Source organism: Coloeus monedula (genome assembly GCF_965178545.1).
Source record: "Coloeus monedula genome assembly, chromosome: 6".
Lineage (NCBI taxonomy): Eukaryota > Metazoa > Chordata > Aves > Passeriformes > Corvidae > Coloeus > Coloeus monedula.
Genome location: NC_138786.1, coordinates 33,925,216 through 33,944,015, shown reverse-complemented (window position 1 = coordinate 33,944,015; position 18,800 = coordinate 33,925,216). Strand labels below are relative to the sequence as shown.

Genomic DNA, 18,800 nt, shown 5'->3' with positions numbered 1-18,800 from the left:
ATTTGTATGGAGTTATCATATGGAAAAAAAATTTTAAAAAGAAGGAAAAGAAGAAACTAAACAGATAGCTTTAGATAAATTACACAAACTGCTAGCATGGCTTCTTTTTTCTTCTTGCAAGTTTAGTAATATACTTTGCAGAAACACATTGAAGAGTATGGATGGTGTCTGCCAAAATGCAACTGCCTATTTTGTGTACGTGTGCATACTATAAAAATTTCACACATATATGACCTAAACTAATCCCAGATACCCTAGAAAGTGAACAGCACACATGTATCTATTCCCAGTAGTTTTAATAATTGGGAGCCAAATATGGTACTCCTCTTGCTCTTACCTAATTGTGTTAAAGAGCAGTGTTACTAGGAGAAAAGCAGTGAATACTGAGTAGAGCACAATAGAAGGAGATGGAAAATAGATACAAGAAGCTATGTCTCCAGGGGCAGTATTTTCTATTTGCTGGGCTACAGACTCACAGCTGATAATGCAAGTTGTAATTAATATAAAAGCAGGAGACAATATGGGGAAAGCTTGTACTAGCAGGGCCACAGGAGATCACTCCACTGCTATCCACTGTTTCTCATTTACACACACGGCCTTCCCTAGAAAACACAATTTTACCAGTGGTTTCTCCCTTGAAAGTTTAAAAAAAAGATTGATTTAGCACCACCACTGAATTTTGCTAAAGCTAGAAAAGAGCAACAGAAAGGAAAAAAGGCATACAAAGCCAATCTGACACATTACTCTTTTGTTGATGCTGAAAATCTGCTGGAAACCATAAGAGTTTTTAACTATTACAGGATTTCTTGAACAGAGATGTTGTAACAGAGAAATTTGATATAAGATGAGCTTCTGATAAATTGCAATTCTTACTTTGTGTGTCCAAAATATCTGCTGGGCAAAGTCTGGCTAGCTTTTTGTGAGTGTATGTAGTCCTGCTAGGGCTGATTCTGATCTCATACTGCTTTTTATGGTGATATTAAAGACTCAATTAACCATAAGGAATCTGCTTCTTATTTATAACTGGGAAGCAAAATCAATCAGGCCAGCCGATACCCATGTGAGTAAGCTGAGCAGGATTTGACTTTCAGATTTTAACTGAAGTTTCAAGAATACAACTCTGACAGGATCAGGCCCCAATATAATTTTATCAGATGAAATTAACAAAATCATTAATCTTGAAAGAACAAACAAAACACAACTTGTTTTTATAAAAGAAACTACAATGGATATAAAGCTTATTGTTTCTAAAGGTGGTTGGACTCAAAGGTCTGGTAAATTAATTTTACAAACACAGAATTGAACTGAAGTACTTGATAGAGATGGCATTATCCCTCCCAAACACAATCCAAATCCTGCTCACCTTGTTCTTACAAGTAACACGTGTAAACACAGCGGAATGACTGACATGACTGATACCCCAAAAATCTGTATCTAGCCACAGCCATATATGAAAATACGATAGACTATGCAGGACACGGAAATCTATCACATGCATGCACTTGTGTTTCTGTGTGTGTATCTGCATCTATGTTTCGTGCATGTACAGCTCAGGATGGTATCTTAGAGATCATGTCAAGTGCCTTTAATAGTAAACTTACTACTCAAAGAAACTTTTAATAAGCAAATAAGACATGAAAAACTCTAATTTGACATAATATATATGTTTTCTAAAAAAGACTACTGTTATTACTAAGGTTTATTTTTCTACAAATATTTACTTAATATGATTACTTTTTTGTACTAAAATTACACAATCGAAACAATAAAAAAGGCACTGCAGTCTATCAGATATTTTTGTATATATGTACAAGTTTTAATTTTTGTGCCTTGATTTTGCATTTGAGGAAGTGTCAGGAGCAATTTTTGACCCTCCTAGAACATGGCAGTGTTCTGTAAAGCTGCGTGCTTTGTGTTTTCTAATTAAGATTGAAATCAGACATGTAATCCACCTGTCACCAAGGAACTGAGACTTGAAAAATCAGGGGGCTGTTGGGTTTTTTTAATTGTCCTTCTGTGTCATTCTGTGTAGCTACACTTCATCTAGACTGATAGAAAACTCAAACCAAAAAGGGAACACAGTCATCAAACAGAAAGTGAAAAACATTATTGGTTCATTTTGAGAGAACAGAGATTGAAATTAAAACACTCAAATTTGAGCTGTAGACTCAAATTTGAGACTTCAGCTGTTGACAGAAGTGTACCTCGGCCCATCAAAAAGCAGGAATGCACAACACTATCTACAGTCTTGGAAAGTTCCTGATGATCCTTGCCCCTTCAGAAAGCACAGGGCCTACCGCAGTGTCCTGTCTTAAGCCACATTTTAAGTTTGCCTTATTATTGTTGCAGTTAGCTACTTAGTTTTCCTTCTGACACACTACAGACAGAAAGGGCATCTTTGGGATCTAATCTGGTGTTTCTCAAAACTCCCACTGAAGTCCACAAAAGCGTGGCACACCTGGAGACTCTAGCATCAGGCCCCCAAATTACTGCTTCATTACTCAGTGAAACCTTACCTAGAAATTTCATATTACTGGAACAGGTATGTACTACACTATTTTTACTTTTTCATATCTGCAAAATGCCAGGAATTTGCACAGACCATTCTTTGAGGAGAAATATTAAAGAAATGTTAAGTTGTCTGGATATCCAAAAGTACTAAATAAGTATCTCCTCATGTGAGAGCTGAAAGGTTTAATACTCAGACTAATCTTTCTCTTCTATAGCTAAGACGCTGGATTTCTAATCTGTCAAGTCTGGTTTTTTTTTTTTTAAGAGATGTATGTATATTTCTATCCATTTTAATTATACTTTAGGAATTATGATCCATATATTATTATCTCTGAGCTACAAATTGACTAAAACATATAAACAAATATCAAAAAGACTGAGGCCCTGATCCTGTTCCCACGAAAGCTGGTGGAAGGGGAGCCATAAATTTCTATGGGAGAATTACTAGGCTTCAAAACAGGTTTCTGCTAAAGGAACAATTGTATGACACCAGGTGAGGCCAGCTACAAAACAAATGTAATTAAAGTACAAAATGTTATCATATGTTCAAAAAAAGTTTTTAAATCTCCAAATGTTATGAGCATTGTGTTTTTCTGATTTGAATAGCTTGAAATGAGAAAAAAAAATCTGTCAACAGTCTCATCAGAAATTTTAGGCTGAACACAGAATTCAGGATAGGGCCCAATATGTTTCTTTGAACAATAATAAATTGTCTGTGCTGGGAAACCAGACTTGAACTGCAGCTGCAAAGGGTTTTTTCTCTATTTTCTTATCTTTTTTTTCACCTAACTAATCTGGTTCAGCCAGGGCATAGCTATGATTACCTTCTTCCCATCTACAGCTAATACCTCAGAGCAATAAAAAAAACCAAGGGTGTTAAAAATTCAAAGACTAATTATGGGCTGTTATATTTACTAAACACAGCAGAGTAATAACAAAAGTTTCAGCTTCTTGTGGCCAGCACTGCACTGTTTGATCTACCAAGTCCCTGGACCCTTTACACTAACTACATTACATAACAGTTAATAGCACACTAAAATAAAATTCAATAAACACATTTATTACCAAACATGTACAGCACAGCCGCTTACAGCTGTCTCCTTTTTTCAGCACAGGTGTATCTCTGAAGAGTTTATTCCTTTGTTGTTTTTGGGTTTGGTTTCCAATTAAGTTATATAAATAGCAGAGCAGTAGATTTTGAAAGGGGAAGCATGCAATATTTGAGTACCCCATTTAAAGTCTTATGGTAAATATTGGCTAATCCTACAATTCTTTCCGTTACTTTCCTTCATGCCTGTTTTAAGGTCTAGAAAAACAATAAAGCTGAGAGCTGCCTTAGTTCCTAATTCAGCACTGCCACTGTCACTACTATCACTCCTCATATTCACATTAAACACACAGAGGGTAGCTTTACACCATTTAATAACAATAGAGGGGTATGAATTTTTGGGGTGTCAAACAGCTGTCACAAACTGTCACCTCCACAAGAGAAACCTTGGCACACAACAAATTAACCTTCACTTCTTTTGGGCTATCATTATTCATAGCCAATCAGTTGAAATGTTCCTAGTATTTCATGTGCAAATAAAACCATGAGGGGAAGACCCGTGGATCAGAATAGTGGGCCAATACATAAAACAGAGGAAACAACATGCTGTCTCTGTCCTTCTGAAGTGGCTCATCATCACCCCTGCACCAACTTTCACCAAATGAGATCTAGCCTAAGGCTATATATTAAATATGCATATCAAGGCAAATGAAAAAAAAATAAACCTGGAGAGCCAAATTGGACAAATTTGCATGCTTGAACTGCTACATTTTCAGGTAGATGCTCAAAAATGATAGCTCATTTTTAATAACTTGCATGTTTTTATTAGCCATTCTTTTAAAGCTTCTACTTTTCTATGAATAAAAGTGCATTTCTTTCTGCTGGAACCTTGCAAATATAAAACATGGTAGTTTGACTAAGCTATAAAAAGGTGTTAAAGTTTTGTCAGGAAAACAAGCTAATATACAAAAAAAAAAATCCAATAAGGAGACACATTTCCCAAAACGCATGAATAAAATGTAACTATGTGATACAACTCTTCATTTCCCAGTTGGTGTTCTGGTTGCACAAATTATTGCTTCCTTTCAAAACAAATAGCAGGGGGCTAAAGTAAAAACGTTATAGCTCAAATCTCCAGGAAATAAAAGGCTTTAAATTATAATACCCAATGAAGTGGTAAACCCTAACGGGTGCAAGATAAATGGGTTGTCATATTTATTTGAGTTTGTTTTTGGGGCCACAAAAGCAAGAGGAGATTCTTCTAGGGAAGATAATAGTTACCAAATTATCAAAATGCTAACCCCCTCCACTCCTGTCCTATCATTGTGTGTGAATTTAAATATTATAATGGAGCACTGCAAATTGGCTTGAGCATTTGCCATCTGCCAGAACCCTAAACAGGCTAGTTTATCTAATCTCTTCAGTATAAACATAAGCATGCTCCATTTCTACACTTCCACTTGAAACACACTCTTGTAAAGAAACTGCACTGGAGAAACACGTTGTTGGGTTTTTTTCCTGTTTCTCTAAATTTTACACAGTGACTCACTATCTTTCAGGTTGCCACTCATTTCAATTTCTTTTCTAGTACTCTCCCAGAATACTTATGCCCACGAATTTAGGGTTGTAAAATGCCATGAAACAAATATTTTTGAAATTGTGTCATGCCTCATGGAGTTTATTACCTACATGTGAGTTAGCTGATAAGCAGAGAAACTTTAAGGAAGCTCTGCATATATTTTTTTCTCTCAAAATAATAGATTTAAAATGTAAAACATAGCACAAACCTTGTCATGCAATGTTTACTGAATACAAATGAGAAAATGAAAGCTAAGGCTTGAGTCCAAAAATATTTCCCATAACTAAGCCATGCCAGAAGGGGGACATTTAGAAGAATTTATTATTATTTTATCTCCCAATTCAGCTTCAGTCCAGGTCTAATGTAATTACCAAATACACACAAAAACAACATGTTTTCAAAGGAAACAAAAGCTCCTAGAAAGCTCATTCTCCCTGGGCTTCCAGCTACTCTTCTTAACACACTGGGAAATAAAGGCAGGCGCCTGTGCAGAAAGCATGGTTAACTTCACACTGGGTGTTAAATTAATATTTCAACTGCTAAAATATTAGACTCTATCATTTAGATTATTAGTTCAATTGAATCTAAAACTGTATAAACCTCTTTGCCCCCCAGGGATGCGTTCCTATAAATAAAGTGGAGTTCACACCCACTCTTTTTAACCAAAGCTATTCCTTCCCTTTTCTGCGGTACCAGCTGCAATCTTTCCCTTCACATCCCAAAGTCTCTCTGCATCTACATCTTTTGAAGGATCACAAGAGTTGCTCCAAAACCCGGAAAAACAAAGGCACTCTCCTCACCACACGCACCAATGTTCAGTCCTACACCCATTACACTAATTCACCAACTCTTAAAGTGTTAAAAATCAACCGCTAACCTACGGTTACTCAATCATCATTCTCTCCAACTTTCTGTAATACATTGTTAATAATTGCTTCATCAAGGTTACTGTCTTTTATTATGAAGATGCTTCAGGCGTTTGGCAGTAAGTCCATATTCTGACAATAAGTTGCTATAAAGCAAAAGCATTGGAAACTCTAATGTGCTAACCTCTTTTTTTTTAATGCAGTGTAGTATTGCCAATAATTCTCATCACTTGTCATCCCCACGAGAGGGGAGGGGGGAGCAAATCACCAAACTTTCTTCCTAACTTTCTTGTCTGTGTTTCCTTACATTGATGCATTGATTACAAAGTTGGCAAAAGCAGGAGAAAGCACCGATCCCCACATCAAACCGACAGTTCGCTAGCTCTCCAAGCCGCCCAGACCAGGAAACTTTACAAACCATTGCAAACTCGATGCTTTACAGATGAAAACTGAAGGAACCTTTTGCATTTCTACAACTTTACAAAGCGAGAGGGAAGGAAGTGTGAAGATGGGATTCGAGCTTGCAAGAGGTTAAGGTAGTAATAATACTAATAGACAACACCAGCAAAGCAAGGAAATCAGGAACAGGTCCTCTAAGTAGCTTAAAGATTTTAAAAGTGTCATAAAGAAAACAGAAGGACTTACATGATCAGCTAAATTTGTGGAAGATCCTGAGAGTTCTTCATGGTCTGATTTGGAGCTGCCATCCCTTTCATCAATAACAAGGTCTATTGGCATTTTTCCTTTCAAACAACTAATGTACCGATGGCAGAAGTTATCACACAATTCATGAACCTGAAAAGAATAACAAGAATAACAGAATCAATAATGGCAAAATATTGTATTTCAACTTTTTTTTTTTTTTTTTTTTTTTTTTTTTTTTTTTTTTTGGAGCAAGAACAGCCCTCTGATCTACTCCACAAGTAACTCTAATTAAGGGGGACAATAGTTGAAGGCAAGGAAACAATAGAGAAATTGTTGCAGCACATATTATTCTCTAGAGACTTGCCGCAGCAACAAGTTAGAGAGAGAGAGATAGTGGGCTCGGACTTGTGTGCTGAAGAAAATCGGATTTGGTGATAACATCGGAACACTGGGGGCTGAACCCAGGTGGTATCCCCGGAGCATACACAACCCAGACAGGTACAACTAGCCACTCGGGACGGGATCAATTTAAACCGGGGCTAAAAAAGAGGTCTAAATGGCCGGGAGCAGTAAAACGAAGCTACTTGCTGAGGTTGCGGGAAGAGCCAGTCTCGTCCCAGGGCACAGCCCCTGCCCACGCCTCGCAGGGGCCCCTGCCTCTTCCAAACATTTAGTGCTTGCTTGGGGTTAATGTGCCTGACAGAGCTGGAGAGGGGAACGAGTGCTTTCATTTCTTTTTGTTAAACATAATATTTCTGAGTGGGAAAGTGAGGAAAGCCGTAAGGATTAAAGGGGTTTAATATTTAATATTAGTAAATATTGAAATTACACACGCTCAAAAAGGGAAAAAAACGGTCTGGGCATGTCTGTCGGGTGTCACATGCTCTGATGGCACAGGTTACAGTGTCACACTGCATTACCCTATCTTCTCTGGCCATGTTTACAAGTCAGCCCAAACAGTCGGGAGGAAGGGAGCCGGGAGGGGGGGCGGGGGGGGCGGGGGGAGAGAGGGGCAGGGAATGGCGTTCCCCCCCGCCCACCTCCGTGGCTCTTACCTTTTCTAATTCCAAAAGATGAAACCTTAGTACTTGTATTGCTTGGATCATCTGCAAGAAAGTTTTGAGCAAGGGGTTACGTGGGAGACAGGAGCACAGGGGTGGGCAGAGCCCGAGTGGGAAAGGGGGAGAAGGGGATTGTCAGGGCGCGCGGTCATTATCCAGGATTTTAGCTCATTGGTCACGCTTCAACAATTTTGATCAACTTTAACCTAAACACTTGATTTTTATCATATTTATTCCAGGAGCGGTGATTAGTGCTCTATTACCGCGATCTTGGAGAAAACCTCTTCCTCTACTCGTTCCCCTCTCAGCACCCCGGCCCTCATCCCTGAGGGTCCCCAGAGAAGTCAAACGCACGCTCCCACCCCCATCCCCGCCCGCAGGAGAAAGGGGGGTGACTGTGTGTTTGAATAGTTTGGCATCTTCTCTACAAGCGGATTTAGGCACTTTGAATATTGAAATCGTTCACATTAGCAAAAGAATTACATTAGAAATCTCCAGCTCTCTCTTCTTAAGCAGTTACTTCCTTCACTTTAGCCTCCTGTGGCTTTCAAACTCAGCTTTGCAATGCATCGGGGCTTGAGACTTTGCTCTGACTGGCCTTAAGAGTAAAGCTCTTTGAAGCCCCTTGAAGGCAACTTGCCGACCGGCCGGCGCCCCTCTCCCATGCCGGTGCAGCCCGGTGCCCGGACCGGCAGCCGCTGCCCCGCCGCACCGCTCGGCCCGGTCCCGGGGCGGAGGAGGGCGCTTGCCGGCAGCTGGCGGAGGGGTCGGGAAGGGCGAGAGGGGAGTGGGGTGGAAGGGGGAGAAGGCCTTACCAAATTGTCCAACTCTGGATTTGAAGAAAAAAGTGGTTTTTCGGCGCGGACCTGCAAGAAGAAGGAAAACCGGCGTGAACTACAGCTTCTGTCTTTAGCCCCGTAAACGGATCGCCCGAAGGGGGAAAATCCCTTTGACAAAACCGGCCGGTACCAAAATCCGGCTGAACGCCCTGGGCCACCGAGCTATGAAGAGGAGCCCGCTCCGCTCCTGCCGGCCCGGCACTGAGCCGGCCGCAGTCCCACGGGAGCCTTCTCCTTTGGTTCCCCTGCCTGCCTCCCGCTCTCACTGCCTCCAAAACTCGGCCACAGCTACCTTTCCCTATCACTAATACAGGAGGGCAAGGACCGGGAGTCCCAGCCCGGCAGCGTGAAGGGGCTGCCGGCCGAGGCGGGGGTCAGGGCCAGCCGGGCCACCAGGGCGCACCCCCGCCCCGCCGGAGAGGGGCGCCGGGGGGGGGGGGGCAAAGGGAGGCTGCCCCTGCCAGCACCGGGCCGTGCGGGTCGAGGCGCTGAGGAGGCGGCGGGAGAGCTGGTGAGGGTCGGGGGCGGGGGGAAAGGTGCCAGACCTGTTTAGCGAAGACGGCGATGTCCTCGTTGAAGGAGTCGGAGGAGCAGACGTCCCCGCCGGCCACGCCGGGCTCCCGGGGCGTGCAGGTCGCCAGCTCGCACTTCTCAAAGACCAGAGCTAAGAGGGGGAACAACGGGTGCCTACCGGGCAGTGGCACACAAAGAGAGGGGAGGGGGTGGGGAAGAGGGGGAAAGAAGAGCTGTAATCAACAAGTTTTTTGGTTTTGTTTTTTTTTTTTTAAATGCACGGACACACAGACACGGACACACGGGCACAGCCACACTCTGCAGTCTCGCAGTAATGCTCCGGGCAGAGCAGTGGAGAACCACATTTTGAAATAAAAATGCTGGGTTTGGTGGTGAGCTGGCTGTTGTTGCTTTGTTTGTTTGGGTTTGTTTTTTTTTTTTAATTTTGAAATTGCAATGCCCGAACCACATCCCCCGTGCAGTCCTCACCGACGAGGACAAAAGTGACCTCTCTAAACGCACAAGGCACTGAACGTGCTAAGCAGCAGCTCAGCTGAGAATGTTACACTTTTGCCACAGCTTAAAATACCGCAAAACCTGGAAGATCCCATCCCTACCCTCCAGCTATGACCTAAAACGAGAGCACAGCTAGGCAAACTGCAAACTACTTAATACGTAATTTTATTTTTCAAGGGGCCTGCTAGCAAAAATGTGGTGAAGTTTCCTGGCTTAGGAAGCACACCCAAGTAAAATACCATCTGTCCAGATAAGTGAGCTGGGGAGGGGGTGGAGGAAGGGAGCACTTCGCGAAATATTTTCCCATAGTTGGTGTAGTCAGAAAAAAAAAAAAATTATCTGCGTGCTAAGTAGTAAGCATGCATTTGTTTCTTTTCCCCTTTGGTGTCTGATCAAGGCCCCACACTCTGTCATAGATGTTACTAGCTCTCCTTTTAGGATCAGTTAGTATTTTTTCCAAAAGGCACTGAAGGGAAACGATGTCATTCCCTCCAAGCAAAGCCCTGGTGAAGGCTTGAGTTTTGCTGGGTATAGGTTTCTTTTTCCTCATGTTCTTTCTTTCTTAAATAGAGAATTCAGCTCATTGCCCCCAATGTATTTATGTCTTCTGTCTCTGGGAAGAGCTGTTTGCAAGAAGTGAATCCCTTTTATTCTTACTACCTTCCGCGATGTGAATAGCTCTTTATTTACAAAGTTGGAAGAGTGGTATTATGGCACAGAGGAGAACACCAGAACAACACTTCTCCAACTAAAATCCAGAGCAATGAGAGACGTCTCTAACTCCTAAGTGGGGCCTTTCCAAGAAAGGAAAAAAACCCCACGGGTAAGAAAAGCCCCCCCCTCCCCCAAACACAAAAGAGAAAAAATCCGAATAAATAAAGGAAAATGGAAGGACAAGGCAACACTACCTCTCTCCAACCCATCCTCTCTCCCCAAGAGGTCTGTTTTCCAACACCCGTTTCCCGTGGGTGCTGGCACCTCAGCTGAGTCAGGCTGGGATCGCCCTCGTCCCGGGATCGCCCTCGTCCCGAGATCGCCGGCCACGGCAGTGCCACCGCGCGGGTTTCCCTCCGGAGCGGGCGGCTGGGGGCTGCCCGGCCGCCGCCTTCCCCCCGGACCCTCCGGGCTCCCCCGCCCCACTGCGCTCCGGGGCCCGGCTGGCCGCTGCCGCCGCGGCCCCGCGGGAGCCCCCGCCGCCCGCCTGCCCCGCTCCTGCCCCGGCCGCTCCGCGGGCACCAGCTCTGCGGAGCCGGGCCCTGGCGCCGGGCGGCCCGGCGGCACCTACCCGTAGATCGCATCCTTGTCCCGCTTCAGAGCGTCGTTGACAGCGGAGCCCATGCTGGCCGGCATGACATTGGGGTGCGGGGCGTGGGCGCCGTAGTGCTGTCCGGCGTGGAGCGGCGGCCCATGGTTGAGGTGATGCACCGGGGGGATCGGCCGGGGGGCGTGCGGGTCCCCGTACATGGACGCCGGCACCCCTACTCCGTCCATCCCGCCGTAGTGGGGCAGCTCATCGTACTGTCAAAAAACGGGCCGGAAGAGAAGAAAGAAAAAGAAAAAGAAGAAGAGAGGGGGGAATAAAAAAACAAACAAACAACAACAAAAGTCAGAAGAGAGTAAAGCACCCGGACAGACACAAACAGAGCAAAACAAAACAAGAACAGCCACAACAGAGAGAGAAATGCTCAAAATGAAATCAGCTGGGACCGGGAGCAGGGGCTGGAGGGGTTGAGGGAGGAGTGGGGGTGCAAGGAGAGGTAAAAGGGGAAAGTGTGTATGCCTGTCTGCGTGTGTGGGGAAAGATGGTCCTCTTCAGCACGGGCAGGAGAAACCCTAACAAGGAAACGGGGATGAAAAGGAAGGAAACGGAGGAGAGAAACTAGAGTTACTCTGCATTAGAAAAGAATAAAAAAAATAAACAAGCAGAATCAAAAGCAACTAGATAAATAAGTCAACACTAGAAAGGAGAGAGGAAAGGTAGGGTGCATCCGGAGGAGGGGGGGAGATAAAGGGGGAAATAATCTGAAAGTTACCAGAAACATTATTTAGTAGCAATTCCCCTTGTCCTTGTCAAAGCCAGAGACCAAAAAAAAAAAAAAAAAAAAAACCCACCAAAAAAAAAAACCCCAAACAAACAAAAAAAAGAAGCAGCTATATGTGTATACATATATATACATTCGTATATACACACACACACATATGTATTTCTTAGTCTTTGCTAGGCAGCAGCAGTAGCGGCGGCGGCAGCAGCAGCAGCAGCAGCAAGCTTTCCCCTGTGAAACCCGTGCTACTGAGCAGGCAGAGAGCAGGGAAATCGCGCTGCTGGGGAAAAAGCTAGAGAGGAAAAAAGCGTGGAACAATTGCAGAGAGACACACACAGAGACACTCATGCACACACACAAAAAGCCAGTGAATAATTTTTGCTGCTATTTTTTAATAGTGGCCGCCATCATCATCAGCAACAGAGGAGAGCAAATCGGACAGGCCCCTCTTAAGAGAGGATTTATATATAGGTAAGTGTTGGAGATTTAAACCTACCCTTTGCGCCATCAGTCTGCGCTCCAATAAACTCCTGGATGTGTCGTATATTTAATATCCCAGTCCAGCAAAGAAAGTGATTTAGAGTGAAGAAGATTCCTTTTTTTTTTTTTTTGCAACCCACTTACAGACTTCTCCTATCCTCCAATATGGGTAAATAATAATAATAACAACAACAATAGCAACAACAATATATAAAAAACAGTCAAGAACCACGATGAGTTTCTGTGTTTTCTTCTTTTTTTCTGTCTCTTTCTCTTTCCTTTTTCTCTCTCTCTTTTTCCTTTTTTCTTTCTCTACGCAAAAAAAAAAAAAAAAAAAAAAAAAAAAAAAAAATTGTCAAGCCCCCAAACTGAAGGTTACGATCGGCCCGTCAGCAACCCACATGTAACCAAACTGTCGTGTCTCATGGCTTTTTGCCACTCCAGCTGTCAATCAAAGCCAGGGAATGTCAAGGTAGTGAATGAATGATGGTTGATGATGATGAAGAAGAGAGGAGGAATCTTTTTAACCCCGGTTTCTTCTTCCAGTAACTCCGTGCTCGGGTTTTGCCTTTTAGGATCGCTTATAGGGTTGTTGGTTTTGGTTTTGTTTTTTTTTTTTTTAAAGTACTGTGAAGGGGGGTGGGGAAAGATGCGAAGAAAAATTGAATAGTTTGCAAAGCCCGGACTTCCCCCTCTCTCCTTTTTTTTTTTTTTCCTCCCGGCAGGTATTTTGTCTCCCTCTCTCCCTCGCTCCCTGGGATGAGTGAGTGTCAGTAAGTGTTGGCAGGTTGGCTGCCGGCTGCCTTATAGAAGAGGCTCAGTTTTGCGGCGCTGATCGGCGGGAGAATGAAGTGACGGAACCCGGAAGTAGTGGTGGCCATAGCCAGTCCTGCAGCGCGGCGGCGGCGGCGGCGGGGAGCGGCGGCGGGGAGCGGCGGCGGCGGGGAGCGGCGGGGCGCGGCGGCGGGCGCGGGCGCGGGGCGGCGGGGCGCCCCAGCCGGCGGAGCGCCGGGGATGCGCAGCGCGGCGGCGGGGCGGCCGCGGCGCCGCGCGGGGGGAGCCGCGCAGCAGCCCCTGCCCCGAGCGAAGCACGGCGTGTAGGAAGGAGCGAGCGAGCGTGCGAGCGAGAGGGAGGGAGGGAGCGAGGGAGGGAGGAGGGAGGGAGGGAGCGAGGGAGGGAGCGAGGGAGGGAGGCAGGGGAGGAAGGACAGGGAGAGTGCGTGTGTGCGAGAGGGGGGAGAGGCAGGGGAAACTGCAGAGAGCGAGAAGAAAAGTGCGGTAGAAGCCCGGCCCCGGGTTGGTTTGCGCTAGATTATTTGAGCAACAAAATACCTTCCGATTACCCGCGGTGTCGGGCGTCTGGCGGCGCGCGGGGCTGCTCGGTCAAGTCGCCGGCTGTCGCCGCTGCCGCGCGCGGTGCGCGAGCCCGGGGGCACCGGGAGCTACAGCGCGCGGGGGGGCCGCGCAAAGTTGCTCTGCCCCCGGCAGCGAGGCTGCTCCGGCCCGGCGCTCCCGGCTCCGCCAGCGCGCCGTGCTGCCAGCCTGCCTTCTTCCCTCTGACAATTCATTGTGCTTTTCTAAAAATTAATTTTCCAGGGCATGGAGAGAACGCCTCGTTCAAACCGTGTTGGGCACCGCTCTTCATTAAGTGATCGCTGCTATCAAACACGCTCTGGATGTCTTGAAGCGGGGGGGGGGGGGGGGGGGAGGCGGGGAGAGGCGGGGGGAAGAGGGGGAAATCCCTTTTAGTTTTGCGATTAGGCTGCCAGGCTTTGTAAAGGGCTTAAAAACAAAGTCATGCTTAGTCTTTTGTAGGAGAGATCCAGATGTTATGTAGATTTCTGTTTGCATGTTCGTTTTGAGCGGATCCGGCGGTGAGCGCTGTATTTACGTGTGTGTGTTGCTGGACTTTATCGACGTTGAGCTTGTGGAATGTATGCTGGAGTATTAGCTCGGTAATGCCTTCTAATGGTAGTGCTAATTACAGTGGGGTTATTTAGCAAATTAAGTGAGATGATGCACCCCCCACCCTTGAGTACCAAATGAACTTTTCCAAGCACACAGGCAAACACACACGCGTTAATTTTGGTGCGTTTCTCTCGCCCAATCACTTCGCTGAAGCTACACCATGCCTTACCTCAGAGCAGTCAATTACCAAAGCTACCCGGGATCATCAATCATGGGGGATGCTTGAAGTTTAGGGGAGGAGCAATGGTCAAACTATCGATTGCTGCAGTTTTGTCCTCCCCAACCCCCCACCCTCGTTCACGGTCCCCTGCACATAAAATCTAAAACAGACTATCCCGTTAATAGTGGGATTTATCAATGATTATGTACCCGGTTGTGAATGTGGCCTCATACATAGATGGCTTTTGAAAATACACTGCAGAAGATATATTATTCCGTTAGATTTTGGTTTGGTTTGCTTTTCGTGGTGATGACGATGCTTTTCAGAGGTTTGGTTTTGTTTGGCTTTTTTTTTTTTTTGACTTTAAGAAAATGACTCAAGAGGTAGTTATAGATATTTGGCCTGATTTTAATAGGCAAAGGGAATGAGCTCCAGAGGTCAATAAACCCCTCCAAAATGATGAATGATTGAGTACCTGTGATGATGATAGTGATTACCGGAGCAATTAAACAGTTTGATTAAATGAGCCATCATAACAATGATGTCTGCGGGAAATCAGCCCTCACGTATAAAGAAAGATAGTGTGGAGAGCTGACAAACGCCAGTGGGCATTCCTGCATGTTCCGCTAGCGCCGAGCCCTGCAGAGCAGGGCTGTATTTACAGATATGAGGAGAATACGGAGAAAAGTCCCTCTCCTACTTTTAGCCAGAGTTGCATCCTGCTTAAAACCCGCCAGAAGCCGGAGAGCAGATACGGGTTGTTTTCGTTTTTTTTTTTTTTTTTCCTAGAGGATCTCCTCCAAGATTAAAGCTAGTCCTAAGAGCAACCGAATTGCTGTGACTGACTTTCACGGGACTGTAAAGAGAGGTGAGTAGAAGAGCCCTTAGTATGTAGATCTCTTTCAAGCAGTGGTTAAGTCAATTCATTTCGAAGGGAAAAAGCCAGTCTTCTTGTGCAGTATTTTATACTCTGTCGTATAAATCGGTAACGTAATTCAAGATATTCATGGTAATGAATGCTTGGCTAATCCTTTGGGTGCGCGGAGACCTACAGAGCAGTAGGTTATGCAAATCCTTTCCTACTTTTACAGCTGTAGTTTTCTAACAGTTTTTTTTGTTTGTTTGTTTGGTTGGTTTGGTTTTTGGTTTTTTGGGTTGTTTTTTTTTTAAGAGATCTAGTCATCGGTGAATGTTATTTGGGTTTTTTTTTTCCTTCTTTCTTCCTCCTCCTTCCCACCCCCCCCCCCACCCCGCGCCCCAAAGATGCCAGATTTCTCAACTTGCATGGAATCATTTGCTTGTGATGCAGCCAGCTTAGAGGACATGGTTCAAATATTTGTAGCTTCCAAACTTGTTTTTTAACGGTGGCAGCACAAACCCAGAGCCTTGTCCCTTGAGATGTACAAGTGTGTCTCTTTTGAAATAGATTCAGTATCACCAAAGAAGAGGTCTTACCTTATAACCTGGCTGTGCAAAGGTAATCTAGCTGCATTTAAGGCTCCATGCATTTCTTCAGACCTCAAGCTGTAAGAGAAGTTCATCAGTTTTCTTCTCAAAAAGATGTTAGATGACTTGGCTCACATAGAAGAAATCATTTTATTGCTTAGAAAATAATTTTAGACCACTTGTTTTTTTCTAATTCTATTTTTTCACAGAAGTATCTGTAGATCTCAGCTGCCTTGATTAAAAAACTCTGAAAAAACAGACTAAAATCAAAGCTGAAAAAAAGCAGCCAAAGACTTTTTCAGTGTTCAATGCTGCTCCTTTCAATTGTTTAATTTTTTTCCCCCTCCTAAACTAATTAACCCCCTGCGTTGTCTTGCCCTGCTGTGCATGTTTGTAATCTGGGACAGGGACCAACTTTTAAAAATTATTTTAACTTGATAGAAAGTGAAATTTCATATAGTAAAGGAAGCTCTTTCATGTTCGTCCTGTGTCTTTTTTTTCCACGTGAAAAGAGTTGAAGCCTTTTTCCTCATCGCTATCCCAGTGGATTAAAGCACACAGAGAACGTGGTTTATAAAGCGCTACAGTTTAGCCATTAAAAAGGAATCTCAATTTAGCGCCCTTAAGTGAATGTACTCATCTATTAACAAAGATGCTGTTGGGAACTCGGAGGAAAATGGGATACAAATGGGATACGTACGTGCAGAGGGTGAGGGCTTTCACACACTTAGGTGATTTTTTATTTACTCCCCCCAAGCCCCCTCCCGCCCCCCCCCTCCCCCGCGACTGGTGACATTTCTTTAAAAATAAAAGTAATTCAGGAAAATTAAAGTGGCTAATTTCCATTTCTCCTGCATCACTTTCAGAGCGAGGGCTGTTTTCAGGAAAAGTGTGAGATATGAGTCGGGGTGGTGTCTGGGGGGTTTTTTTGCTTTTTTTTTTTTTTTTTTTTTTTTTTTTTTTTTTTTGATGGATCGGCTCAAAAGTCCAAAGAGAAATGAGGTGTCCGGTATGGAAGTGCATCTCAGTCAACCGCCAGCTCCTTTTGCCGAGGCTGGAAATGGTTTTAACAGGCGGTAAAATTTCATCTTGTGGTGTCAAATTGGGGTCAGTTTGGGGTTAGCGCTCTCAGTGTCCGAGCAGGAGCTGTCCAGCTGTGTGGGGATTCATTAAGGGCAAAAGATCCGTTTCAAGAAAAACAATACAAAGACAATCAGAGGGCTAAAGATCCTCTTCAAATCGCATTTTACAAGTGCACCAGAACAAATATGGATGCTGAAACCTATTCCCTTCAAACTCTCAAATCGGCTTCTTAGCCCTCGGAGGGAGCGAGAGAGAAAATCCTCTAAAACTTAAGAAGAGTCTGTTTTCAATCAGCCTTTCCGAAGTGTGGCATCTTAGTCCTTTGCTGGCTTTGAGACATGCCTCTCTTGCTTGCTCGTTACATCTCTCCCTCCCTCCCTCTCTCTCTCTTTTTCCACAGCCTTGCAAAAGCGGATGGCACAACAGGTAATATTTCAGATTTCAAGAATAAATCCCACCGGAGACCTTAAACTGCTGTTTTGCACGCGCGTGTGCTCCTAGCACAAGATTTAATGCAAATTGAAAGTTTTTAGGGGGAAACAAGCCATGCTTGCACAAAACCCTGTTGGACCCTGTAGGAAATTTTGAGGTCTCCTTGTAGGTGATGCTCCAGTCCGATGGGTAATTTAGGCTAGATTTACTTTCCAGTTCTTAGCATTTGTGGAAAGCACCTATTGCTAATCTGGTTTATTAAATTCGCATGGTTTAAATCCTCTTAACGTCCCTACATCTGTTAGGACAATTGACGCCTTGCTACAGGGACAAATAACTTGAACCTTAATCTTGTTTGTAACTTTATTCAATGTTTGTTTGTTTGTGTGCTGAGTTCAAGTATTTTGGATGATGCCATTGTGTTCGGTAACGCGTAGACTGCATTTGAAAGCAAAACTCCTCATAGACAGGTCCAGGATATCATGTAACAGAGTGAAAATTTTAACATATTCGAACTGGCTTTTTATCTTGAACTATCATTTTAGGCAATGTGTCATAATTAATGTAGAAAGCAATCTGCCTGTTAAAATTTAGATGCGGGACATCACAGTGACACCGTTGAGAAATTCACATGAATTTTACTTTTTGTTTTGCTTGCAAGGCGAAGTGTGAAGTTTAAATAGTACCTTTTTCTTTTTATAATCAGGATTGTGCCACAGTTAAATTCCTACCCCCAAACCCGCTTTTTACCACACTCTCCTTTGCCCTTACGGTTGCTTTTTACAACTTCAGTCACTTTTTATTCGTCTCAGCACTCTTTGATTTGCCTCCAACTTCCCGCAGCTGCAAGACTTTTGAGGTCCCATCTCGGGTGCCCCTGTGAAATCATGCACGTTTTAGCTTCGGCAGATCACTGGGTTCATTTAGCTCCTCACCCTGATCCCCGGTCTGCCAGTAGTGTACTTCGCTTTTCAGTAATGTATTATTATTTGGCGAAAACCTTTCTAGTCCTGAAAGTCAATGGTAGCCCATCACGGTGAACTTTTCTTGACCTCGACGGCAGTATGACTGAGATCTTTGGGAGCTGGATTAGGAGGAGGTTCATTTACTTACCTGTTAACTTCGCTTTTTACTCTTTCTTCCACCCCTCTCCCCTCTTTTTTTTTAGAGGGAAAAACCCCCATCCCTGCACGAAACAAGAACGATCCGGGCTCGTCCTCCCCTCCCGCCCCCCTTTCTCCCGCTCCTCGCCCGGGACGCAGGGCTGTAGCCCGGCGCTAGCGGTGCCCCGCTCGGCGCTGGCTGCCATCAGCAGCCCTCTAGCGCTATCTGGCGGGGCTCCAACACCAGCCCGCAGAGCCGCGCACGGTCCGGCCCGCCGCCGCCGCGGGGCCGCGCACGGGGCTCGCTCCGCGGCCTTGGGGCGCTCGGCCCCGGCTCGGCAGCTCCCGCGGGACTCTAATGTGGCCCCGTCCCGTGTCCCATCCCTGTGGGGGCGAAACCCGCCGTGGGAAAGGGCATAGAGATGAACCTCTTCGCGTCTGTCCGGTTTATGTCACGCGGGTGGGTGTGAAGCACTCAAATCAGATTAGAGATCAGATTTTTTTTTTT

The 18,800-nt window shown here is 44.8% G+C and overlaps 1 protein-coding gene across 3 annotated transcripts in view; it reads right to left on the bottom strand.

The window, feature by feature from the left end:
- Positions 1-12,128, bottom strand: part of MEIS2 (Meis homeobox 2) — a gene marked incomplete at its 5' end in the record, with an annotated part of 171,701 nt that extends 159,573 nt beyond the window's left edge. For 2 of the 3 annotated variants that reach the window (XM_082282720.1, XM_082282721.1), the window contains 5 exons: positions 6,650-6,799; positions 7,705-7,755; positions 8,526-8,576; positions 9,095-9,236; positions 10,864-11,090. In XM_082282720.1, coding sequence (XP_082138846.1) covers positions 6,650-6,799; positions 7,705-7,755; positions 8,526-8,576; positions 9,095-9,236; positions 10,864-11,069 — 600 coding nt within the window. Of the gene's footprint in view, positions 1-6,649; positions 6,800-7,704; positions 7,756-8,525; positions 8,577-9,094; positions 9,237-10,863; positions 11,097-12,116 lie in introns of those variants that run through there. The other variant, XM_082282719.1, reaches the window with a different exon arrangement.
- Between the last annotated feature and the right edge of the window lie 6,672 nt (positions 12,129-18,800).